General features: G+C 43.9%; 1 protein-coding gene across 1 annotated transcript in view; it reads right to left on the bottom strand.

The window, feature by feature from the left end:
• TRPC4 (transient receptor potential cation channel subfamily C member 4) overlaps nucleotides 1–15158 on the bottom strand; it is a 233979-nt gene that overhangs the window by 32360 nt on the left and 186461 nt on the right. Inside the window, exon 5 of the mRNA XM_090027125.1 lies at nucleotides 5302–5441. Within this exon, the coding sequence (XP_089883251.1) occupies nucleotides 5302–5441 (140 nt within the window). The remainder of the gene's footprint in view (nucleotides 1–5301; nucleotides 5442–15158) is intronic.

The following is a 15158-nucleotide window of genomic DNA, read 5'->3' as shown; positions in this document are numbered from 1 at the left end:
AAAGCACACTTCAGTTTCATAAAGCATCCTTGAATATAATAAAATTAATGGGGTTTGCATCTGATATAGAAAGTGGAATTTGATATACCAGTACGAAACATACTATTTGTCTATTGGTCACAGAATCATAGAATCAATGAGTCGGAAGGGACCTGGACAGATCATCGAGTCCGACCCCCTGCCATGGGCAGAAATGAGCACTGGGGGTGGGAGGGGTCATAAGACCTCAGGCAAGTTCCTATCCAGTCTCCTCTTGAAGATCTCCAGGGAAGGTGAGAGCACCACCTCTCTGGGAAGCCTATTCCAGGCTCTGGCCACCCTTACAGTAAAGTAGTTCTTCCTAATATCAAAACTAAACTTATCCTCCCTCAGCTTGTGGCCATTGTTCCTGGTGACTCCAAGGGGGGCCCTGGTGAACAGACTTTCCCCGAGCCCCTGCTGCTGGCCCCTGATAAATTTGTAGGCAGCCACAAGATCCCCCCTCAGTCTCCTCTTGCGGAGATTGAAGAGATTCAGGTCCCTCAGCCTCTCCTCATAGGGCTGGTCATGGAGGCCCCCAACCATATAAGTGGCCTCCTCTGGACCCTCTCCAGGTTCTCCACATCCCTCCCGAAGTGCGGCGCCCAGAACTGGACACAGTACTCAGCTGCAGCCTTACTGGCGCCGCATAGACGGGGAGCAAGACCTCTCTGGACCTGTTAGTGATGCCCCTGTTGATGCATGACAGGGTGCGGTTGGCTCTGCCTATTGCTTCGTCGTGTTGGCGACTCATATTCATCCTGGAGTCAATCCTGACTCCAAGATCCCACTCTGCCTCTGTGCTGCTGAGAGGGCCAGCCCCTAACCTATAAACATAATGCTGGTTCCCTCTCCCCAGGTGCAGCACCCTGCACTTGTCCTTGTTGAACCGCATCCTGTTCAGATCCGCCCACTTCTCTAACCTATCCAGGTCTGCCTGGATGCGGTCCCTGCCTGCCGGTGTATTCACTTTACCCCACAGCTTGGTGTCATCAGCGAACTTGAACGGGTTGCTCTCCACACCCTCATCCAGGTTGCTAATGAGGATGTTGAACAGCACCAGCCCAAGGACCAAGCCCTGGGGGACTCTGCTGTCCACCCACTCCCAAGTCGACATCGACCCATCCACTACCACCCTCTGGGTGCGCCCTGGAGCCAGTTTGCCACCCATGTGACCGTGCATTCGTCAATGCTGCAGTCCCTCAGCTTGCCCACCAGAATTGGGTGGGACACTGTGTCGAAGGCCTTCTGGAAGTCCAAGAAGATGACATAGACTTCCTCCTTCCCATCTAAGCTCTTTATTACCTGGTCAGAGAAAGAGACCAGGTTAGTCAGGCAGGATCGGCCTTAAACAAACCCATGTTGGTTACCCCTCAACATCACTTCCCCTGCAGGGCCCTTGATAATTTTTTAAAAGACCTTCCCCAGGTTAGAAGTGAGGCTGACTGGCCTGTAGTTGCCAGGCTCTTCCTTCCTCCCCTTCTTGAAAATAGGGACTGCATTGGCCCTTTTCCAGTCCTCAGGGACTTGGCCCGAGCACCAGGAGTACTCAAACAGCTGTGCCAATGGCTCCACAATGACACCAGCCAATTCCCTCAGTACCTGTGGATGAAGGTCATCTGGGCCCGCTGACTTGGACACATCTAAGCTCTCTAGGTAATCCTTAACTAGGTCTGAACTGTCAGGGGACTTGCATCCTTCCTGGGCCTCTCTACGCTGTCACCCGAGAGCACCCGATTGTCAGCAGACAGGAACACAGAGGCAAAGAACTTGTTGAAGAGTTCTGCCTTCTCTCATGCGTCTGTCACCAACTGCCCTGCCCTGCCTTGTAGGTGTCCAATGTTACCCCGAGACTTCTTCTTGCTACCTCTATACTTGAAAAAGGACTTTTTGTTATCCTTAATCCCAGAAGCTAATCTAAGCTCCAGTGCTGCTTTCGCCTTCCTCACCAAATCCCTACAAGCTTGGGTCAGGGAGGTGTACTCCTCCTTTGTCCCTGTCCCCGACTTCCACCGCCAGTACGCTTTTTTCTTTGCCCTCAGGCCAGCCTGAATATCTGTGCTCAGCCATGAAGGTTTCTTGGACCCTTTTCCCACCTTCCTGTGCAGTGGAATTGCGTCCTGCTGCACCCCAAGGATAGCCTCCTTGAGGAAGGACCACCTTTCCTGGACCCCCATACTAGCTACTCCCTGGGCTCCGAGTGCCTCCCTGACTACTGCCCTGAGCACATCGAAGTTGGCTTTTCTAAAGTCAAGCATTTACTCCCCACCTTTCTCTGAATAGCAAACTGGATCATTTCATGATCACTGTCCCCTAGCCTCCCTTGTACTAGCACCTCCCCCACCAGGTCATCCCCAGAGGCTAACACCAGATCCAGTAAGGCGTTTTCCCTAGTAGGGACGAGTACCTCCTTCACGAGGTGTAGGTCCTCAATGCACGTCAGGAACCTTCGTGAGTGGCTAGACCTGGCCAACTGCTCCTCCTAGATGATGTCAGGGTAATTCATATCACCCGTGACGACAACATCCTTTGCATGCTTTGGTCATAATACAATTGTTACCATTTTTCTTAAAATACAGATAGATCTAATTATGTTTATAATTCTCAATCAAAACCGGTCTCTTAAAATTGATCATGCCTTTATGAACATAAAATGTATGGCAGTTATAACCATGTATAATTTAATAATGCAGACAGAGAGACTATATAATGGAATATGTACTGAACAACTAAAACTTCTTTTTAATTTCTTTTTCATTTTTAATAGGTATAGCATTATTTTTATCTTTATCCTTATCAACAGGTATAGATGAGCCCTTCCTCTGGGTGGTATTTAGAGGCTATTTGGTTCAGAACTATGAGCTTTTGTAGACAACAACTTACTGGATCAGATGCTATGAATGGACTGGAAGAGCCGATAAAGATATGAAACATCTATCCCATCTTGAAACTGGGGTAGGAAATGAGCAAAGATGGTTCTAAGTCGCCTTTACATTTCTATGACTCTGGAACCGGCCCTGGGTATAACTTAGTCCACCTTATGGGTTGCTATAAGGAATAGTCATCTGCTTGTTGCTTTAAAGCACAAGTAATATTATTTTTTCTTGGGAATATCTGCAGTGGCATAGAAGTACTATTCTTTTTACACAAAGGAGTTTATTTAGGAGGGCTGTCTGACTGTTCTGTGTTGTTGGAATGATTCTCAGCAGCTGGAGCATATCTGAGAATTGGGTATATATATTTATTGCAACAAATACAAGCAAAACTATATTTCAGGAAAAACAGGCATGCAAGGTTTGGCAAATATAAGTAATGGGCATTTATCAGAATAGAAGCAATGGTAGCATTTGGAACCCCTTTCAACCTCATTTATTGTACAGCTGGGAAACTATATTTTGAGAATTTGAAATGAATGCAAGCAGTTAGTAAGTTAATCTTTCATTATTTCAGTTCATTGCATCATTTGCCTTGTTTGTGGTCTCTGTTTTAATCATTTCAGTAAAAATGGAGGTGAAAAAGAAAGAACAAAGCATAGTTAGATCTAAAATAAACAGCAAGGAGAGCTGCAGAACTACAGGCTATGTTTTGTGGATTGTGTTTACATTTTGATTATGATTGGCATCATAATGTTAATTTGGAAGGTAATGGCTGCATGTTATTTCAGACACTGTCACCTTGATTACCAATGACACAAGCTGTTTGAGAGATGAAAGGATTATTATGGTTTCAAATTAATTCTAAAATGAATAATTGGACATCTACAATGCTTAAGAAGGCTTTTGCATTATCAATGTGCTTATCAGTCTGCAATTTGGAACAGTGAAATAGCTATTGTGAAGTGATATTTTTAAATGACAGAACACTAGCTTAGCATATCAGTGCCTCCCAAGACCACTTTTGAGCGGTGCACAGGGTCTGGGTTTTAGTCATAGCTCAGAGGTGCCCTAGAGGGTTTAAAGTTAGCATGGCCAGCCACTTCTACCCTGCCGGGTGTAGGGGTGTGTCATAAAAGGGAGGTGATGAATCAGAATTGTGTAAGGTCTCTGTTCCACTCTATCAATTATCAGCTGGCATATGGACCCTTCTGGACATATGGCCAAATGGCATAAATTAGAGAAGCTCTTAAACTGATTTAAACATTTACCAAAGCTGCAGCCAGAACAGCTGTGGCTTGAGAATTGGAAGCTATATTCATCTCCTTCATACCTGCTCTCCTTTTACTGAGCCAATGCATTTTGGCACAGGTGAATATATGCCCCAGTACATATTGGATGGCTGGTGGCAAAGCAGTTGAAGTACATCATTAACTAAATGATGAAGATGGCAAACCAATAAGCAAGTTATTTTGGTCATGGCATGGTGAGAGCTATGGGACAGGTCATGACAAATTTTCATGTGATAGTATTCTATCAACCAAGACCATTCTGAAATCTGAATATATCATTGTATTATGAATATTCATGATGTTATTGATTTACAGGGAAAACAGGGAAAATGCAATGTGCTTCAGAGTTTTGAAGAGAATGAACAAGTCTAAGGATTATATTTTAAATATTGACAATGTCAGTTTTATTAAAAACACAAAAAAGAGCTAGATAAGCAAAATGGACATATTTTAACTAACTATATTCCCATTGAGCAAACCCTCCCCCCACCCCCCTACCAAAATATTTTAATTAATTGGTTAAATTGGGTTAATTTTGAATATCAAAACCAAAATGTGAGAAGCTTCCTTTTTAGGGGGGTTTATTTTTTTAATTTGGGAGTTACTTTTTTATGCAACCTATTTCAAAGCATTATACATTTTTTCTGAACAAACATGAAAATGAAGCCACAGTTCAAGAAATTATGGATAGATTCTCTGACACAAACATTCTTGGACAAATGCCCACACTGAATAACAGTAAGGCTTTGCATTTTATAACACTTCTCACCAAACAATCTTCAAATACCATGTACAGATGCTGATGAATTTAGCCTCCTAACATCCCTGTGATATATATAAGAAGTATTAACTCTTTCTCATTTGGGAAAAACTAAAAGCACATTAGTAAGATTATTGCATATAATTGTCCTACCAGGAACAAAAAAACAGCTCCCTTGATTCCTATTATTGTGGTTTAATGTCTCACCAGAGATGCAAAAGATTAATTGAGAACACTGTACAGCTACGTTACCATGACTCTGAAGAAAGAATCAAGTACAGGAGTAAAGCAAAAAAATTAGCTTAGACCCTAAAATATTTGCTCATCAAGTTTAGCTGAACTATAAATGAATAATTACCTTTGAGTAGGCAACAAGTTTCAAAGAAATTGTTGCCAAGTATAAGGAGTTCATCACGAAATCCATTAGGTTCCACCAGTCATGAATGTAATCCTGAAGTCCACCATCCCACATCTGCTTAATTTCACCCCAGATAAAACCTGTAAATATAAAAGTATTCCTTCTAAGCATGTTTTTCAAAGCATGTCAGTCTTAGATTTCTCATTCTTGTTTTCAAATTCATTTTCATTCAACAGTATACAGCTGCATTTTCTTCTGGTTCCTTTGATTTACTTTTTCTTTCCATTTTAATGGGGAAAAATAAATAAAAGAAAAATGCACCAAACCTGTATCTGATAATAGCAACTCTTCCCAAATTTTGTCCTTGACTATGTTGTAATGGAACTTAATGGAAACTACATGATTGTAGAAAGTGGCCTCAATTTCAATTGAAATTTTCACCATTGCAAGGAACAGAAATCTTGACTTTTTATTCATAAGTGAGTAACAAGTCCCTATTTCCCAACAGTGTCTTTAACAAAATATTTCTAGTAGAAACATTACAAATATTGTTCACTTACTTTGAACTTGGCTAATGGGAAACTGTTCTCAGGCAGACAATGTCTATCACTTTAGACAGGGCAATACAGAACTATTTCATGCCACTGGGAACGTTTGCATCTCATCTGATGTGAGCTCAACTTAATAACACCGGTGAGAGTCATGTGAAAAATAAATCATCCCTCAGAAGAATGCAAAGAATTAATGCTCACATAATATGATGTTGTTAAATGACAACATGGCATTTTAATGTAAGCTTTACATAAATATCTAAAGGGTCTTTTATTTTTCAGCTACTGCATAGTCAGTGCCCCATGTAGTTTCCATAACAAAACAATTAACCATGCCATCTGACTCTGTTATTCATTAATAATAGATTTGGTTAGAATTTTTAAGAGAACTGTTTCATGAGAAAAGCCAGTTCATCAAACCAAAAATGTTTTGTCTGAAATGTCTAGGATTTTAATATATTTCGGAAAATCTAGATTCACAGCTGACTATGGACTCTGGTGTTCTCATTGTTTGCTGTACCATGCACTCTTAGAAGCCAACTGCAAGCATATAGGCCCAAGCTCCAAGATAACCACCTGCCCCCAAATAGATTTCCTTGGCTCCATGCCTCCTGGTGCTTTGAGGGTCCATTATCTGGAGTCTGAATGTTTTGGGTGTCTGAGCTCTTACTGGAGCTTGACACTAGGGCTGTGCGAAACAGCATCATTTCATTTCGACTTCCATTTCAACATTTTGATGGGACAGTGTTTCATTTTGAGTTTAGTTTCATTTCAAAAGCACTGTTCTATTTCGTATGGTTAAAACTGTTTTACTGTTTCAACATTTTGCCCATAGGATATAATGGGGAAGCACAAAACTGCCTATAAATTTGTCACTTCTTGCCTGATTTGGATTAAACCTGAAGGGATGGGAGGCCCTTCTGAGGCCTTGAAGTTTGCCACGTTTCAAGATGATATGTCCAGGAGTTTCTGCTGCTGACAAGCAAAACTCATGTTGTGTGTGTGTGAAGGCACAGGGGGTGAAAAATGCAGGCACGCCAGCCCTGATGAGGCCATAAAGCCTGCCAAGTTTTAAGGAGAGAGGTGCAGCAATTTCTGGGCAACTGCACCTCAGGCTGCTGACAAACAAAACTTGTGACATGGGTGACACTGTGTATGTGGTAAGTCACAGGAAGATGAAAATTGCAGGGATGGTAGCTCCTGCTGAGGCCATAAAGCCTGCCAGGTTTCAAGGAGATAGTTGCTGGGGTTTCTGGGAAACTACACCTCAGGCTGCTGACAAGCTAAACTTGTGACATGGGTGACAGAAAGCAGGGCAGTTCAAACAATACTGCCTTTTATGCAGTTTTTCCATCCCTCCCCACCCCCCAAAGCACTGGGATTGGAAGAGACCTTAGGGAAGCATGACAATCACTGGCCAGCTACACACAGTCAATATGAGAAAAGTCCTTCCCCGCTCTTCCCCCTCCCTCTGTTTATATATATAAACAGAGTTAAGAAAAATCTCAACCACCACCCCATATGGAGGAGTCAAAAAGTATTATCAGAATGTCACACTACAGCTCCCAGACTCTAGTGGGATCCCTAGTTTGGAGACTTTCAGGCAGCAGGACAAAACCCTACCCTAATACCAAAGAAAGCTCTTGAATCTTTCCGAAGTACTATATAACAGGTATCTAGAACAGCAGCAGTACTATGGTAAGAATGTTAAACAGTTATGCTACTGCATGTAGGAAAACAATTTCATTTTCAAAAATAAAGTGACTGGTACTCTGCCAAGGTAAAAGATAAACCTTGCGCACCAATGGAACATGTCAAAGCCAGACCCGGGAGTCAGTCCTACAGGAAGAATAGCAGTCATCTGAACAAAACAAAAGAAGACATTGTTCTGTTTGGGGGAAAATTGTTGTGTGGAGCCAGCCAGATTCCAGGCAGTTGAAGCAGCTGCAGAATCACCCAAAGCAAGGACATTTGGATATTTAGAAATTTTTCTACTGCTTGGATTGGGCTTTCTGCCTTGTGCTGATTGGCTGGTTGCTCTAAATGTCTCTTTCACAGACACTTCACCTCAGCTCTATTCCATACCTGGACCTCTTACTATCATACATTTTGGCTTGTGTTCCTACAAACTTTATCCTCTACTTTTCTTTCCCATTATGTCTTCTCATCATAAAAAATATAATCTGTGCCCCCCCCCCGAAACCCCCGCCACACAATCAAGGAACTATTCAAAGAACTAACACGACATTCATCTCCATCAAATTATTCTCTCTGCCTGTGAGCTATACTATAGCCTTTTCACAGGAACTGCACCTGGTTATCGATTTAGTTTATAAATATTGTGGGTAGAACTGTACTGTTCCATGTTTGTTCAGTGCCTGACACAACAGGCCCCCAGTCCTGTGGTGGAACCAGTCATTCAAAAGGATACTATTTTGAAAACAAGAAGTGATAATGGGGTCAGTTAGCAAATCATTGTGATTCACAGATGGCAATTCTTGGAAGATGTCCATTAATCTAAACTCTATTTTGTGTTTTATAATTGGACAGGACTATTTTTGGATGATGATATCTATATTATTTGCATTTGCTGAAATTAGTTAATTTAACGTATATGAACAAAAGCCGTGTCTACTCAAGATGCTGACTGCACAGTACGCACAACTACTAGGGCTGTGCAAGGCTTCAGACCATGCTTCAGATCTGGAGAAGCTTTGGACGCTTCGGCATCTGAAGCAGCATGTCCGGATCTAAGTGCTGGCTTCTTTAGGCTTTCCAAAGCTTCGGAGCCGCCTCGGAGATCCCTCTGCTGAGAGCATGAATCCTGCTAAGCTTCAAGAAGATCGGTGCAGGGGTTCAGGAGGAACTGCACCCCAAATTTCTTAAAAGCAAAATTCATGTCACGTGTATGTGGTACATCTCAGGGGAAGGTGAAAACTGTAGGGGTGGTGGCCCCTGGTGAGGCCACAAAGCCTGCCAAGTTTCAAGAAGATAGGTGTAGCGGTTTGGGGGGAACTGCACCTCAAGCTGCGGACAAGCAAAATTCGTGATATGGGGGACACTGTGTGTGTTAAAAGCTGCAGGGAGAGTAGCCCCTAGTGTGGCCACATAGCCTGCCAGCTGTCGAGGAGATAGGTGCGGGGTTCTGGGTTGTGGGGCCCTGCACCCCTAGCTGCTGACAGGCAAAACTTGTGCCATGGGTGCTTGAGCAACTGACTGTCTCTGTCTTGGGGCAGTTGATTGTCTGTATTGATTATTTCCTCTCCTTAGTCTGTAGGTTTGTAGGTGTTACTCCTTGCTAATTAACTTGTTAATGAGTGGACATTGGAGTCAGAAGCAGACTGGCTAAGTTCACCGATGACACCAAACTTTGGGGCAAAGCATCTACACCAGAAGACAGACGGGTGATCTGGGCTGACATAAACAGGCTCAGCAAATGGGCGGACAAGAACCTGATGGCTGAAGCAGACTAGTGGTTCTCAACCTTTTTAGACTGAAGGCATCCCTGCATAACTTCTCAGTTTAGCACCATCCTATTTCAAGAACTAAGTTCACTCATTTTTTGACTACAGAAAAAAGAGCAAAGAACGCAGAAAAAGCACAACAGGTCTAAATATTTTTAACACTATGGATTTCTACTAGAAATTTCTGGGTTTATCTTGTGAATCATGTAGGTGTTTCCACACCTAAAAGTCTTAATATTGCACAACACTTTAAAAGTTAAAAATTATTGAAACAGATCAAGAGTCAAGAGAGAAATGCAACAAAGTACATATGAACAATGGGTGCATCTACAAGTGCAATTACTGTGCCTACATTTTCTATGCAGAAAATTAGGGGACTCATCTGTATGTGCACCCATGCTGGGAGCAACCTGAGACCTGCAGGAGCAGCCTAATCCAGGACTGCTCCTGCTCTGCTCTGCCCCGCTGCAGCACCCAGTGGGAGCTCCAGGCACAGGTGAAAGGCCTGGGCTCCAGGGGGTGGGGGAGTTGTTTTGGCTTCAGGGGCAGCTCCTTTCCAGCTGTGTGGAGCTCAGGATCACAACCCGGCTTGGTGATGCTGGTTTGGGGTAATGACCCATTCCTGAGTGGCAGCAATGCCCTGATCGCTCCCCTCACTCTGCTTGCAGGTGGTGGAGAAGCCCAGGATGAACTTGCTGGATCAATCCATCATCAGGAAAGGTAAGAAGGCATCTGCCTGCTCGGCGACCTCAGACCCTGCTCCAGTCTCTGGAGCTGGCTCTCAGTGAGTGCTGTCCTCTGCACCTCAGAGTCATTTTGCCTACCAAGGCACTTGGCTGGAGGGAGGGCAGCAACAAGCTGGGATTTCCTCTTGGTCAGTGTATACATGTGTGCTTCAGTGCATTAGTTTAAAGTGCTGCTTTCTAGTACCTATATCTGTGGATACTAGCAAACAACACTAAATTAATCTACTATGCAGTAATTGCTGTGCACATGTAGATGGTGACACTTTAACAGCTTAAACTAATGCACAGTAAAGTGTCTCATGTAGATGCACCCAATGTAAGGTAGAAGACCCAGCTGAGTTCCTCCCTACAATGCTGGTTTTCACAGGACTATACCAGTAAACTAGTTAATCAGACCATTTCTCACAAGTCTAGTTTGTGAAAAACAAGGTGTGGAAATTAGAACTGGTCAAAAATGGGATTATTTTAACAAAACGGTTTTTGATGAAAAAAGAAAAACTGAAAGCTAAAAGTACCTTGGATTTTCTGAAAATTTTAAAGACTATTTTCAGGAAAACCAATTTTTGGTTTATAGTAAAAAATTTAAGTTTCAGCAAACCAAAGACTTAAATATTCTAAACCTAAATTTTTCCTTCCCCCTTCTGAAAATATTGACAAATAAAAGGATGTCTTTTGGAGGAAAAAAATCAGTTTTAAACTTTTCATTGAATATTTAGAAGAAAATCATGAGAGGAAACAAAATGTTTCTCAGGAGATTTTCATAGGAAAAAAATAAGCCATTGCATTCAAAAGCTTGTCTAAATCTATCCCAGACATGCAGTTAGTTCAAGAAAATACATCTCCCACAAAAAATACTTGCTTCTGCAAATGGCTATAAGTAATCTGTCTCAATTTAATTTTAAGAACAGGGCATTTTATTTGTTTGAGTTACACATTAATTTTAAAATAAAAATGACTTGTGTGAGTCTTCCTCTATAAAACATAACACCACTGGTAATCACAGTAAAAGCTTTGTTGCACCAAACTACCAATTGGATCATAATGGAAAAAAGGTAATTGCATTTCCATCTACTTTTAATCCTTAGTTGCTCTGGTTAGTGACAATAACAGTATTACTCTTTGGCAGTAGTTGGTATGCAGTGTAGACATACCCTACATAATTTTTAGATGGTCTATCTGTGCTGCCTGTTCCAAACTTGGGGGCATGCCCTGCACATCCAGGCCTGCTGCACATACACCAAATCCCTGAAATGAGAAAATGTAGGCAGCCACTTTAGAGTCTCAGTGAGTGCAGGTCAAAGGTTGTTCCTAAATTCCCACCTTGGGCATGCTTACTGCTGCACACTTGAGACTGCTCTGTAGTAGCTACATGCTAAGTTTTGGTATATACTGTAGTGGCAAGTGATTGAGGTGTGCTTCCTGGCAGCACTCATCATGGAGGCAGGTAAATGCCACTTAGTCATATAAGGCCTTGTTACACCTTATGCTGTGAGCTGCACAAATGTTCATTGGTGTAGTGTTAGTTTGGAGTTTAAAGCTGTTGCACCCTTAATCTAGAAACCTTCTCTGACCTGCACAGCTGTGACTTGCCACTAGCGGCCCAGTGAGCAGAGGCAGAACTGTAAGTTGTATATGTAAGTTGCCACTAGAGGGCTGGTAAGCCAGGATAGGTTTCTATTTCTGCTCTAAGGATGGGCATGTGAGAGATCCTGGGATACTGGAGGACGTCAGTATGGGCAGCACCTCTATGGGGAGTGGCCACATTGTAATGGAACAGGAACTGGGTAGTGTAGATCACAGATAATCATGCCCTGGAGTGGCATAATTTTTTGCTGCATAACGAGTGCTTGAAATCACTTTAAGTTGTTAATGTGCAGATGATCCAGGGGTTAAGAGCTCCAGAGCCCACACAAAATTTCCATGTAACAAAGCCCTAAATCACCCAATCAACAAAATCCAAACATTGTCACCAGTGGAAAGCCTGTGTAAAGAAGAGATTATGGTCTAAGCCTGGGTTCTTCTGGATGGGGCTAGAATTTTAAAAGGTAATTAAGTGTCATTTCGTTTAATATTGGTGACAATATTTGGATTTTGTTGTTTGTTCTCAATATTGATTCCTTTTGTATTATAGTTTTCTCTTTGACTATCACTTTAACCAGTCCCATTAAAAAAACAACTAGTAAACTCCTTGACAAAAATAGTCTAACTTACTTTGGTTAATTTTTTGTTAAACTGGTTCCCAAGTAATTACAAAAATACAATTGATTCTAAGGCATCTCTCAGGAAACTCAGGAAAATATTATCCTGTCTTCATAGTACAAACATTTGGGAAACTGCCTTCTGTTGTTTATATATTTCATAACTTTCATACCCATGGCTAATGCCTCATTGTAAATATTCGTGTCAGGATTTGTAAAAAAAAGAAGAAAGAAAAATAATATTCTAACTTGTATGAGTATTTTTTTAAATATCTGTAGATCGCTAATTAATTCTGATTCCAACTTTTCCCACAATAAGCCTTTTATTTGATGCTATTTTTGTTTACATACCAATAAATGATGAGAAACAAGATTTCTATGAAGCTTTCCAAAAGTGAATGCTTGACATGCCAATTCAACAACTGCCAATCGGTAGGTTTCCAACAAAGCATTTTTAACTAAGCTATAACAAAGACTGACAACTTTAAGTTTGATCTGTTTACTCTTTACTTCCTTATAGGTGAAAAAATAGGGTCCTGTTTCAATGCATGATGGAATGACGGGAAGTCTTTCTAGTGGCTTCAATAGATTTGGATCAGGAACAAAATAATCGTCCTATACAAATGTCTATGTTACACTAAACATAATGAACGACTTTTCACATATAGATTATGAAACCAAGAAGAGATAGATTAGATCAGGGATGGGCACAATATGGCCTACAAGATAGATGCAGCCTGCAGAGGGATTTTACCCAGCCCACAACAAGTCCCTTGGTCCCACCGAGCCCAGGTACAGGGGGAGCAGCCTGCACTGTGGTAAGTGCAGCCAGTCCCACTGTTCCTGGGCATTCAGTGGGGCTGAGACAGTGCAGCAGCTGGACTCCATTTCCTATCAGCCCTGGTGGTCATTGGCTATGGATAGGGGTTGCACACGTGTGCATGCGCACCCCCTGAGTTTGGCAGTGTACCCCCTGCAAAAAGGTGCTGCTGACACTGTTGGCGGTGCCTGCGGGCACTGGTTGGCGCTTGCCACCCCCCTGCCCCTTCCTATGGGAGCTGCTGCCACCTGCAGGAGCTCACCATGGCGTCTGGAGCTCGCCATGCCCTGGGGGCATGCAGCATTCATACTGGTGGTGGTGGCTCTTTTCAGCTCCTAAGGCTGCCAAACCTGGCCCTGCTGCCTGGGCAGTCCAGTCCATCTGCCCTGTCCCTGATGCTGCGGGCAAGACCTACATGGGCAGGGCACTGAGCCGGGCAGCTGGGATGGGACTGCGGGTAGGCAGGGAGCAGCATCTGGGAGAAAGACAGGTGGGTTAGGCCAGGCAGACCCTGGGATCTTGGGGCAGTGACAGAACAGGGCTAGGACTGGGAAAGAGCCGTGATTCACTGCCTGCATGTCCCTGTGACAAGCAAAGGTTCCATGGGCAGGGCTCATGCAGGGAACAGATTGTGACTCTGCTCCAGCCCCAGCCCTGCACTTTCACTGCCCTGCAATGCTGGTGTCTCCATGGAGACCTGCTGGGATGTGCACCGGTAGGGCACACAGCCAGGTGGACAGGGAGCTACATCTGGGGCCAGGTCCAGGATCTTGGGGCAGTGACAGCATGAGGCCTGGGCAGAACCATGGTCCACTCCTCCATACCCCTGCCTGGAGAACTAGTGCCCACTGCAGGGGCATGCAGGAAGTGGACTGCGGCTCTGCTTTGGACCCCAGTCCTGTGCTGTCACCGCTCTGTGACCCCACCCTATTATCTTGGCTTTGCCCACTTGTCCTGTTCCAAAGCACCACCCCCTGCCCACCTGCGTGTCTCCATCACACACAGGAAGTTTTGGTGAACTGTTGCAGGATGGGGAGGGTCTAACCTGAAATAACTGCCCACACCTGGTTTAGAGGCATTATGCTGCAGTAAACTGTGCATGGGACTCAAAGTGACGAATACTAGATTTTTAATCCCTGCTCTGCCAGAGAATCACTATTTGTCTCTGAGCAAGCCACTTCCCAATATATAAAATACTGTTTGCTTTTATCTCTCGTAGAGGTATAGTTTGGATTCATTAGTTAATGCAGGGGTGGGCAACGTCCAGCCCATGGGCTGGATCCAACTCTTGGCAGCCCCGCCCACATCGCTAGAGCCGGCTCCCATGGACAGTGCAGCAGCAGCAGCCGTGCTGTAATAGTGTGAGGCTGGGGTTTCTGTGGATAATGGCCCCAGCAACACTGGCAGGCAGCAGCAATGCCATCCTCTTCCTGGTGGGGGGGGCTGAGGTGGGGCTGTGCTGCAGGTGGAAGCAGGGTGGGGTTGCTGCCAACTCCTGTGTGGGGCAGGCAGTGGTGGCAGTGCTGCTGGGAGGGGTGGTTATGGGGCTATGGGGAATTTTAAGGTGGCTATAGTCCCCCCAACTTTCCCCTCCCCAAAATATTTAGAGTTCAGTCCTATGACCCGTAATCACATTGGCTCGTCCAATTATTAGCATACTTTCATAGCAAGATGTCACTCTGCACCAATACAAATGAAAGAACTATGTCTTTAAAATATGAAAAATCCTGACATATGATATGCTCCACTCTAGCTCCCTTCTTGAGAGCACGGAGGCAGAAAGGGATCTTGAAGCAGACCTTGTCGTGCATCACAGGTGCATCTCAAGCAGGGCCAAGGAGGTGATCCTCCCCCTCTATGCAACACTGGTCAGGCCACAGCTGGAGTACTGTGTCCAGTTCTGTGCTCCCCACTTTAGGAGGGATGTGGACAGCATTGAGAGGGTCCAGAGGAGGGCCACCCGCATGATCCGGGGACAACAGGGCAGACCCTACAAAGAGACTGCGGGACCTGAACCTGTTCAGCCTTCACAAGAAAAGACTGAGGGGGCACCTGGTGACCGTCTATAAACTCACTAG

This window comes from Crocodylus siamensis, chromosome 1 (genome assembly GCF_052110815.1).
Source record: "Crocodylus siamensis isolate JL-2025a chromosome 1, ASM5211081v1, whole genome shotgun sequence".
Lineage (NCBI taxonomy): Eukaryota > Metazoa > Chordata > Crocodylia > Crocodylidae > Crocodylus > Crocodylus siamensis.
Note: the sequence above shows the minus strand (reverse complement) of the source record. Positions and strands in the feature narration are given on the sequence as shown.